Source organism: Dama dama, chromosome 15, assembly GCF_033118175.1.
Source record: "Dama dama isolate Ldn47 chromosome 15, ASM3311817v1, whole genome shotgun sequence".
Taxonomy (NCBI): domain Eukaryota; kingdom Metazoa; phylum Chordata; class Mammalia; order Artiodactyla; family Cervidae; genus Dama; species Dama dama.
The window spans coordinates 70,827,391-70,839,575 of NC_083695.1; the positions used below are offsets into that span (position 1 = coordinate 70,827,391).

At 48.8% G+C, this 12,185-nt stretch overlaps 1 protein-coding gene across 2 annotated transcripts in view; it reads right to left on the bottom strand.

Annotated features, from left to right (window-relative positions):
* The window catches only part of SH3PXD2A (SH3 and PX domains 2A), a 246,120-nt gene that overhangs the window by 182,089 nt on the left and 51,846 nt on the right, over positions 1-12,185 (bottom strand). For both annotated transcript variants that reach the window (XM_061162537.1, XM_061162532.1), the window contains exon 2: positions 5,835-5,915. In XM_061162537.1, coding sequence (XP_061018520.1) covers positions 5,835-5,915 — 81 coding nt within the window. The remainder of the gene's footprint in view (positions 1-5,834; positions 5,916-12,185) is intronic.

Here is a 12,185-nt window from a genome sequence, read left to right on the forward strand (position 1 = left end):
CAAAACTGTTCTTAGAACTTGGCAAGTTACCTCCTCTAGGCTTTAGTCTAGGGTCAATGATCTCAAACAACACAGAGCTTGCTTTGATGATTAAAAGAGCCGGCAAGAAAGACACCTCCCCCAGACATCTCTTCTACTCTCAGGTTGACCCCTGCACACACCAGGATCACCCCAGTTTGACCCGAGCTGAGGCCTGCTCTGGACATCAAACTAAACTAAAGTTCATATAAACTTAATGAATAGAAAAATGAACATAGATGTTTACCAGCAAAATGATGGACTGGAAGTAGAATTCTAATTATAAAAATGCTGTGATCCTATAACTCTCCATACATTAAAACATGTCCCCCCACACATACACATCCCTGCTAAGGTCGGTTGTTAATGATTCAAGGATTATAGTTTTCTTCACCCATCATTAGCCTGGCTATTGGAGGGCTGTGTGACGCTGGGTGGGTAAGTGGGTGGAGAGATGAATAAGGAAGAGAGAGAAAAAAGATCTTCAAAATAGGTTAAGTCCTTTAAAGCAAATGAGCAAGCCTGAACAGCTTTCTTAACTCTATCTTCCAAACAGTGTGGGGGAGGCTAAAGGGCCTCTCCCTGGTCTGATCAAATATTGACCCTGTGCACTCACTGGCCGGAGTTCAGACTAAAGGGCCAGCAGCACTATGGAGTCAATGTTTGCAGAGCAATTACTGCATCCCCGCATCTTGTAATCAGATTGTGAAACAACCTTCGATGGAGCTGGAGCTTCAGAGAGCCTTCCGGTCCTTCCTCAATGGGGCCAGGCCTTGGGGGAGACACTTAAGAGTGAAGGAGCTGTGCGAGGAAATTTACAGAGGCTGGAAATATGGTCCAGCATCAAAAAGAAGGCAACTTAAGAGCATCTGCCGCCCTTCTCCCTCCTCCTTCTCCCCTTAACTCCACCTCCACGTCCACCTCCTATAACCCAAGCTCTTTATAACCAAACAGGCCTCCACATCAGACACTGTCCCTGCTGGCTCCCCCTGGGACAGGTCCCTTTCCTGGTTAGATAGGGCTGAGAGGTTAATTATTTTTAGAAGAAACCAATTTCCACTTAGAGACCAAGAGCCTCTCCTCTCTCTGTTCCCAACATGACATCTGAAATGCCCGTAGAAGCCCTCTCTAGTAACTGACCTGGTTTCCAGAAGAGGTGTTTGGAAGAGTTGTTGAATTTGAACTGCTCTATGGATGGGGCAAGTCATGGTGGAATGCAGTCTCCCTCCTGCAGGGGCCCTGGAAGATGTTAGAGGAAAACTGGGGAGGCCTTGGGAAGTGGCAGAGCATGCCTGGGTGGGCATAAAGCCAAATGGACTTAATTTAATTTTTAAAATTTAAGTTTTAAAATTAACTTAAATGTAACTAGCCACATGGGGCTAGTGGCCACTGCACTGGATAGCACAGGTCTAAAGGCTCCATATCTGGTGCTTCCCAGTGAGCAGGAGGAGGAGCTGGGTTCAGAGCATAGCCTCCTGTGTGAGAAGGAGGGAGAACCACTGAGTCTGAAGGCTCAGGGCAGAAGACATGGGGAGAGGAGGAGCTGTGGGGCAGAGTAGGGGGTCCTCTTCTAGTGCCCTTGGAAGGGTTTGAGGTGGGTGTGAATGACCAAGAAGCTGGTCAGAATTGTATTTGTACATTCATGCATGTCTGAAGGGATGCACAATAGAAACTCTGATCCCCAAAATAAAGTATAAGAACTCACTGATTTGTCAGATAAACTAACTTTTTCAGGGAAGCCTGCTCTTAGAGTATAATGTTTCCCTATAACATGTCTATAGTGCTTTTCTTTGCAGCATTTAAAATAGTATAAAATAATATGTATGTATATTTTAAACTGAAACCTGTCTTCCCTCACTAAGCTGTAATTCCCATAAAAGCAGTAACCAGATCTGCTTTTGCTCACCAGTAAATCCCGACCCAGAGCCTGGCATCCTGCCTGGGACATAGAAGGTAGGCACTTAAGACTGGATGGACTGAGGATAGATGGATGGATGGATGGATGGATGGATGGATGGATAGAGGGACATATAAAGAGGAGGCAGACAAGCAGACATAAATGAACAAACTATGACATAAGTGAGGGACACATTTACCCCAATAATTATAAATCTCAAAAAGCAACCAAATCCCCTCAAACTGGAGTGGGGGTGGGTGGCTCTATCACTCTTGGCTTCTGTCACCAATCAAAACCATATGTGCATCTTCTTAGCTGCCCCCTCCCAAGAAGAATATTCTTTCCTTCCTCTCCATCCCTCAGCATGTTACTTGTACCTCAACCTAGTATTCATTTCATCTATAGTGAACTTAATTGCTTAAAAGCCTATTTCCCCCATCTGATACAGACCTCTAGGAAGACAAGACCTTGTTCTTCTCAACTGAGTGTCCCTCAGCCTGGGCCATTTCTGTTCTGCAAAAGTGCACATGTGGTGGAAGCCTTATCAAAGGCCAATTCACTCCAGCCTTGGCTTCCTCATCTTTATACTTCCACCCTCACTAGCGTAAGGCTGCCAGATTTAGCAAGTGAAAATACAGGACAAAGGATAAAATATGAATCTCAGGTAAACAATGAATAACTTTTTAGTATATCTCCTGTAATATTTGGGATATAAAGTATATGGTCCCCAGAAAACTCAGAACCATGAGGTAGTAAAGCCAGTTAAGCAGCTTTCCCCAGGCTGGCTTAGTCAGCCCGGGACTTCCAGGGTTCCAACGTGGAGCTCAGCCCACAAGGGGAGGAGCAGAAGGATTCTGAGAGCAGGTCCCTGTGGGCCACACCCCTACTCCCAACTCACTCCATCCTGAGTGGCAAGCTCCAGAGAGAGCCTGTGGGGCTCTGAACACTCTGACGGAGGACTGGGCACTGCACAGCTCCTCAGCAGAGTGAAGCCAAGGGAGGGAAACAAGAAAGCAATACCATGACAGGAGGTACTAAACCCCCACACCCTTCAACCAGGCAGCCCAGCATTCTTGTCACCATTAACACCGAGTAATGTACTGGACAACCATGTGTCAGGAAAACCATGGGTTCACTCATTTAATCCTCACAACAACCCTACTGGGTGGGTACCATTCGAATCTTCATTCTACAGATGAGAAAGTGGAGAAGTTAAGGAAGCTGTCCGGAGTTAGAGTGACAGAGCCAGCAACTGGCCCCAGGAAGTGCGTCCCCAGTGCCTCAGCTCAGAACTGAGATCTGAGAGCCACCAGTGACCAAAGATGGAATTAGCAATGCCGTTTATTCTTCCTCTTATAGGAGCCGCCATATTAAAATCAGAGATTTTGATAAATGAGAAAGGCTTTCTAAAATGAATGCCACTGTATGTCCTTATGTCAAGTTCTGAAAAAACATTTCCAAAGATACTTGGTTGAAAGGTTAAATTCTGAAGAACCACCCTTTCCAAACTGCATCTACAGGGTGGCGATGACCCATGTGGACAGGCCTGGCCATGCTCATGACTAGGGCCAGCGCATCGCACAAGCGGCTTCATGCCATGTGTCCCCTCTTGACACACAGGAAATGAGCCCTCCAGGCAAGGGAGAAGTGGGGGGAGCAGCATTCCTTTCTTGTGAGATTCTGTAACTAGGGAGGGGGTGGGAGAACAGAACAGAAAAGAGGGGAAGAAAAGTTCTGATTTGAGAGTTTCCGCTGGCTCTCAGACCCCTTCTGGCTCATCAATGAGTCCTTTCAGGGTTCCCTCTGCCCAACTAAGTGATCATTTCCTGTCCAGCACACTATTCCCATTGAGGGGGTATCAGCAAATTCCAACAGTTTACACCAGAAGGACACAAGGAGACTGGACAGGAATTGATGAGGGAAGAGGAGGAAGTGAGGAGGGTAAGGAGTGGCTCTCAATCCCATATTGTTAGATTAAGAGAGGATTTGTAATGCAGGAAGCTGGCTCACCTCTGGCTCATCTCATACGCAGAGCCATAAGGACAATGGGATAAAATCAAGTACTTGGAGGTAAACACGCAAGCCTGGCATCTCCAAGATGACTCACCACCAGAGGAAGAAGTGGAGCTTGGTTGTGAGGGCCAGCGGTGGATGTCCCTTCTTTGTGTTTTTAATAGGCCTAAACCAGGCTCGTGGCCCTAAGGAAGAGTCTGGAAGCTCTCAGCTTCTGATAAACAGGGGTGGGCCCCCTAGTGGCCATGTTGGTGTTCATGCCCCTCCAGCCTCGGCCGTAATGATTGGTACAGAGAGGGCACCTGACCCAAGTCAGGCCAATCAGAGTCTTGCCTGGGAGTTTTCAATTTAGAACTGGGAGAGAGGCAGTCTCTGCTGTTGGAAAACACAAGGTAGGAAATTTGGGAGCTACTGACTGCCAAACTGCTGAGGACAGTGCCCAGAGAGAAGCCAAGACAAGACAGAGGGAGCGCAGCCTGGTTTCAAGCGTTCTTGGAGCCATTGTCGCACTTTCCCTTCCACCATCTGATTGACTGCATAAGCTTCCAACCAAGTCTCCTTTTCTTATTTTTTTATTATTTTTATTTTTTTTTTTTATTAGTTGGAGGCCAATCACTTCACAACACTTCAGTGGGTTTTGTCATACATTGACATGAATCAGCCATGGAGTTACATGTATTCCCCATCCCGATCCCCCCTCCCTCCTCCCTCTCCACCCGATTCCTCTGGGTCTTCCCAGTGCACCAGGCCCGAGCACTTGTCTCATGCATCCAACCTGGGCTGGTGATCTGTTTCCCTATAGATAATATACATGCTGTTCTCTCGAAATATCCCACCCTCACCTTCTCCCACAGAGTTCAAAAGTCTGTTCTGTACTTCTGTGTCTCTTTTTCTGTTTTGCATATAGGGTTATCATTACCATCTTTCTAAATTCCATATATATGTGTTAGTATGCTGTAATGTTCTTTATCTTTCTGGCTTACTTCACTCTGTATAATGGGCTCCAGTTTCATCCATCTCATTAGAACTGATTCAAATAAATTCTTTTTAACGGCTGAGTAATATTCCATGGTGTATATGTACCACAGCTTCCTTATCCATTCATCTGCTGATGGGCATCTAGGTTGCTTCCACGTCCTGGCTATTATAAACAGTGCTGCGATGAACATTGGGGTGCACGTGTCTCTTTCAGATCTGGTTTCCTCAGTGTGTATGCCCAGAAGTGGTATTGCTGGGTCATATGGCAGTTCTATTTCCAGTTTTTTAAGAAATCTCCACACTGTTTTCCATGTCTCCTTTTCATCTAAGCCAGTATGAGCACAAAACTATTGCTTGTGACCTAAAGAAGCCTAGCCAAATTAACTGACATCAAGGGAGGTGTCTACAGTGGAGCTGAGGGATCCATGCTACCATCCCCCACGCAGAGCCTTATTCAGTTAGACAGACACAGTGCTATGCCCAGTTTGTGTCTGTAGTTCAAGACATTGCTGATTTTCTGTTTCAGTCTTTTCTGTCTGTTTGCTTTTCTTTGTCTACAATGATGTGGTGGCTTGCGTCTCACTCTGTATGTTTATAGACACGTCTGCTCAGGCACACAGCACCCACGGCCATCCTCTTGCCTCTCTTCCCAGCCTCCAAATGCAGGAGGGTGACAGAGCATGACTGTGAACAGTCATGCTAAGAAGTCAACATAGCCCCGAGTATCTGTCTGCAACATCCAAGACTGAGTTTAGCCCAGCTTGACTGCCAAGGTTCCCTCCTCCATCCCTCTGTTCTGCCTAAACTCTGACCCTGAGATTCTTGGAAGGGGGTCTCTGGATGAGTGAGGAATGAGACAGGCCAGCTCACCAGAAGCTCAGGCCACTTCATGTGGAACCAGGCCCCATCTGAGCTCAGACTCACTCACCTGCAGGTCAAAGAACTTGCTGTACCTCCGGTAGATGGTCTGGGACGTGGAGTCGGACCAGGTCACATTGATGATGTATACCTGTGGGGGACAGGTAAGAGAAGGTGAGTGGGTATCTAAGGCAGGGCCTCAAGCTGCACCAATCATCATTTTCTATGACTGTGGGTATTTCATACCAAGACCATTCTTTCTCTCATCTTTGTCCCCAGGGCTTTAGCATAGTGTCAGGTATACATGGATGCTACACATATGTCTAAACACACACACACCTAAAAGGATATTCAATAAAATGCTAAGGATGATTATATTAGGTGGGTAGGGTTACTAGTGGTTTTAATTTCCATCTTCTTGTTTATATGTACTTTATACAATGAACATAAATTTGGGCTTGTTTAAAAAAAAATCTAAGTAGCTAATTTCCACCGGTTCTCAAACTTTACGGTGAATGAGATTCTGCAAAGGGCCTTCCAACATCACAGATGTCAGAACCCCACCCTCTACAATTCTGCATAAGTAGACCTGGGTTTTGGAGGCTCAGGCATCTACATTTTCTTTTGTTAAACAATTTTTATAGAGCAGTTTTAGGTTCACAGGAAAACTGAGCAGAAGGTACAGAGGGTTCCGTTCTATCCCCACCTCCACGCTTACACAACCTCTCCCAGTATCAACACCCCTTACCAGAGTGGTATGTTTGTTGAAACTGGGCGTCTATGTTTTAAACAAACCACTCCAGCTGATTCTGCCTCAGTTGATCCTTGGAACCTACTCTAAACCTGCTTCAGGAAGCTATGAGCATTTCAGAGATGTGTGATTCATCCCAGTGTCCCTGAGCCTTAGCTCTGCGCCCGGCACAGAGTCGGTACCTGGAAAACACTCTGCCCCATTGAATGACCAAACTGGCCCTCTGGCTGAGACATAGATGCGCAGGAGGGAAGTTAGCGTGCGGAAGATCTGTAGACTTTTCTGAAATGAAGGCATTTCAGGACCCCATTCCCAGTGTCACCCCAGTTCCCAGTGCTCAGTCAGGCTCCAGACTACTGACTGCCTCAGGCCCGTGTGGAAGGCTGCCTGGCCCAGGAGGTGGGCAGGACTGCTGACTGGAGAAGACCCACACTGTCTGGTCTACTGTTCTTGCCATTTGTGTTCCTCTCACCTGAATCCACACCAAAGACATGCCTTCCTGGGCGAGGCCTCGGTTAGAGGCAGGGTCCCCCACACAACCTCAGAGCTACTCTGCTGAACTTCCCCCGGTGCCTGCTGTGAGGTCTCCGACCCAGGGTTAAGACGTTTGCTCCTTCCGCCTTCAGAGGAGACCGGGCGGCTCTAGGTCCCTGCACCAGTCCCCTTGCCAGGATGCCCTGTCCATCCGAGTCACCTGGGGGAGCTCAGTAAAAATCCCTACTCCCAGGCCTCTGCCTGGCAATTCTGACTCAGGAGGTGTGAGGGGGAATCCACCAGAGAGGGGAACAAAGTGGCCAGAGAAGCCAGGGTCGTGAAAAGGAAGGAATGGAGCAAAGAGGAGGCGCGTGCGGACACCTTGGCATCAGAGTGGCGGGCTTCACTGCCTGGAGCAGGGCTGTCTGATCTGCCTGGGCCACATAACTCCACAGACTGGGTGGCTTAGACAACAGTGTTTATTTCCCACAGTCACAGAAGCTGGAAACCCCAGATCAAGGTTCCTGGTGGAACCTGCTTCCTGGTCACCTTGTCATACCTTCACATGGTGGAGACAAGAGCTTTAGTTTCCTTCTCTTCTTACAAGGACACTAAACTCATCATTGGGCTCTACCTTCATGACCGTGTCTGGACCTAATTAATTCCCAAAGGCTCCACCTCGGATACCATCATACCGGGGATCTGGACTTTAACATGTGGACTTAGCAGGAGGGATTAGGGGAGGCATGAACACTGAGTCCAATACAAGGGTTTTGTACACAGGAGTGTGAGGCTATATGTTTGGCTGCTCAGTTAACAGCCAAGGAAACAAGCCCTGAATCTAGTCCCTTCTCCACTCCAATCTCTAAGTCACAGAGTTAGCCTCGTGCAGTGCGGAGTGTTTGTTCTGAAATGCACCCAAGGAGACAGCTATAAAGCAAAGCAAATACAGCTGAGTGTTGCCACCCTGAAATGGAGTATTTATGACATGTCTTATGTGATCCCAACAAGAAAGAACATTAAGTGAAAAGGCTGTCCCTGTCCTCACAAGCCCAAAATAAACTACTGACATAAATAAACATCCAGGGATATGCTTTACTTTATATCATATATAAACATATATCTCATACAATAAACTGTAGAAACCATTTAGGTAATGGCTACTATGTGCCAGCACAGTGTAAAGCACCATATGCATTAGCTCATTTAATCTTCAGCTCAATGAGGTAGCTACCACTGCCATCCCCATTTTGCACAAGACGAAGCTGCGGTTCAGAGAAGCCAAATAACTTGCCCAAGGTCACACAGCTAGGAAAATACAGAGCAAAGGATTAAACCCAAGTCCAGCTGAGTTTAATCCCTACGCTCTTAACTACAAAGGACTGTCTGAAAGAAAAGAAAGTGAAAGTGAAGTCGCTCAGTCGTGTCTGACTCGTAGTGACCCCATGGACTGCAGCCCACCAGGCTCCTCTGTCCATGGAATTTTCCAGGCAACAGTCCTGGAGTGGGTTGATCCAGGGGATCTTCCCAACCCATGGATCGAACTCGGGTCTCCCGCACTGTAGACAGACGCTTTACTGTCTGAGCCACCAGGGAATATGTAAATTCATCAGCAGGGATATTTAATCAAACTTCGTGATCAGGACTGAATGGCATATTTTTAAATAAAGTTTTGGGTGATCTGAGAAGTCTGTACAACCCTTGAGGAACATGGGGGAGGTCAGACTAATTCTGAGAGCCTGAGACCAAGAAGAGACAGAACATGGCCCAGACAGAAGTCAACAGTGAAGAATGCTACAAAACCAGACGGACACAGAGGAAACTCTCATACACAACTGGCTCCACCGACTGTGGCAGGATGCTCTGGGGTTTTTCTGGGGGGCTATAGCCCATTCCATCCCCCCTGTTGACTTCCAGCTCCTTGAATCCCAAATCCTGCAGGCTACAACTCCCTTCCACCCACATCTCCCCTTCCCACAGATGTTATGCACAACATGCCAGAAGGAGGTCCCAGGTGAGTGGGCCCTCTTGGAGAGAGCCTGCCCTCACTTGCAGGCCATTAGACAGCAGTCTTTCTCCCTGGCCAACCAAGCAGGACCCAGAGGAAGGGCTTAACTGGGCTTAGCATGACCCCTGCTCCATCCTCTCTAGTAATTAGGGGCTTCCCGTCACCTCCCAGGGAGAATTAATCACAGGCTTGCTGGCTCTGGCAGCTGGGAGGCCCCTCCTTTTGCAAAGGAGGAACCTAGGACCTAGGACGGCGATTCGCCAGGGAAGAGGCACAGACTCTGGAGTCAGCAACTCTTAGGTCCTTTCCTATCGTGGCCGTGAGACCCCAGCCCAGCCTCAGGGACCCTCAGGCTCTTCCTCTACACACAGTCTACAAAGCTACCGGCCTGACCCACTATGCTGTTTTCATCACAAGTGTGCTCGCCCTGTTAGTGGCAGAGCTAGGACAGGCGACCAGGCTTCCCAATTCCTAATCTAGGACTGATCAGCACAGGACCAGAAACACCTGCCCTTCCTCCTTTATTATTCAAAACAGTTAAAGAGTCACAGGGCGTTGTCGCTATCTAAGACTTGACCTGAACCCACAAGAAAATCTGGCTCTCTGGTGACTGTCCCTTGGACAGCAAGGAGATCAAACCAGTCGAACCTAAAGGAAATCAACCCTACATATTCATTGGAAGGACTGATGCTAAAGCTGAAGCTCCAATATTTCAGCCACCTGATGGGAAAAGCCGACTCACTGGAAAAGACCCTGACTCTGGGAAAGATTGAGGGCAGGAGGAAAAGGGGGTGACAGACGATGAGATGGTTGGATGGCATCACTGACTCAATAGACATGAGTTTGAACAAGCTCTGGGAGATGGTGAAGGACAGGGAAGCCTGGCGTGCTACAGTTTAAGGGGTCACAAAGAGTCGGACACTGAGTGACTGTCTGAACAACACCTGGTGACTTAGATGTGGGAGTGGGGAAATAAGCCCCCATTCCAGGTTCTCCCACACCTCTGGGACTTGCCAGAGCCGCCCACCCCCATGCCCATCCCACCCTCCTGGACAAACAGTGTAAACCCTGAGCTAATAAGGAAAGGGTCAGAGGCCTCCCTGGAGTTAAGTCCAGAGGATCCACGGATACCCTCCAGGCCCCTTTCCCTCGTTGTTCACTGGTCTGCTTGCTTCCAAACCTTGATCATCCTAGATCATCAGCCCAGAACGCGCACCCAGATCATCACAATTTCAGCCCTGCTCCTCCGGCCCACCCCCACATCAGAGTTTCTCAAGCCTGCCTGAGCTGGATGTGTGGGAAACCCTAGGGATGAACCGCAGAGAAGGAGCAGGTGGAGGGGAGGGGACAGGGCAGAGGTCACTGGAGAAAGCCAGGTCTGTTCACCAGGTCTGCGTCAGGGGCCCAGGTAAACCCTCCTCTGGCTGCAGGAGTGACCAAGATAGGGTTACTCAGCAGCTGGGTCTCAAGAAAGGTTTGCAATTAAACATTCCGCCTGCACGCACTTTACTTGGAGTCATGTTTCCCGGGTGGAGTTTCCCTTCCTTCTGGATTAAAAAACCCATGGATTCTATTCCCCCGTCTCTGGTCATTTCAGGCAGATGGCAAGCATCTAGGGATTGCGTCCAGCCTCCCCCGGAGAGGAAGCCCTAGAGTCTCAAGTTCACCTGCCACGCTCACCCTCCCCCAGAGACGCAACTACAGAAACTCCATGATGCCTCCGTTCCACCAGCCCACCCACTCCTAGACCATCTTGGGTCACTTTCCATCTGCTCAGCTCATTAGGCCCAGAAATGTCTGTGGCTTCCAAGACTTCCAAGTCCTGCTCCTTTCAACAAGGAAACAGCCTTGATGCAAATCAGACCAGCAGCTCAGCTCCAGAGAACTGAGACTGAAGCCCAGCCCAGTTCCCGTGGAGGGAGGGCCATGCTCAGACCTGGACTGTGACCAATTAATGACCCAAAGCTATGGCCTAATCATTCCTAGAAGGCCTGGGACCTGCCCACGCTTAATTAGAAAGTGCCAGTAAGTACCTACTGCTCCCTTTGCTGATGAAAAGTACAGTTAGAGGCAAGAAGTTAGGAAGCGTGGGGAAATCCTCTACCTGGGCATGGTGGCTCAGTTTACTGAGGAGGTCTTATTTTCCCTGAGCCCCTGCCAGCTGTCCTTGGCCCTCGACCAAGGGGAAACCCAATGACAATCTTCCTTCACCTGCTCATACCAACACAGGGTGGGAATAGTTGGCCAAGACGAGGGCTGTCACATATAGTTGTATAAGTTGTTTACTGTTCAAAGACTGTCCGGGACAAGTAGGGGCCAAAAGTTAGCCTATACTCTGCACCCCAAACTGTGCACCACGGCTCCGGGACGCAGGCACACAGAGAAAGGAGTCCCTCCTTCTAATGCATACAGAAACGTTTCTAGCCAGGACACAGCACCATGTGCCCTGGGTAGGCTGTCACTGCTTTCCAGGTCCCTTGAGGCTACAGTATCTCCTTAGGACCCAGTTCCTCCACTTTCCCAGATCTTCTAGATGAAGGAATGCTTAATGTTCGGGACAGGCTGCTAAAGGCTATGGCCACAGAGGTCCGAACGAACACATTCCAATGGCTAGGAAAGGGGAGTTCTCATTTAGGGAGCTGATTGCAGCTCTGGCTTCCTCCTGGAGAAGTTCATCATGTCAGCCCACCTAAGGTACCAATTGGATCTAACCTTCTATTCAAAGGGCCCCATGTACTAAGTCCTATGATGGGCAGGGGAGTCTCAAATTAGACCGGGCTGATCCCCAAGATCCAGCTCACCCAGCAGGGCAGAGGACCCCAGGGCTGCTGCTCCCAAGGCAAGGGCTCCACCAATGCTTGGCTAATGTCCCTTCTCCTTCTGGCTGGGGCCCACTGACCCCCACTAATAAGTGGAGGAGACTTCAGTGTCAAGGACCCATCTTGATAACAGTTGGCTGCACCCAATTTGAAAGCCTCCCAAATTTCATCATCTGCCCTGGGCCCACCAGCCTAGCAAGTCTGTGGGCCTCTCTTGCGGTGCTCACAGTCTGGTTTTCACAACTAGATCTGCCTTTGTTTACTACTTGTTGACTCAGGATGACCCAGCACTGGACACATGCTGTCACCCTGTCCATTTCACGTGTGTGACTATGTCCTCCCAGTCTCCCCATGGGCACCAACTGGGGT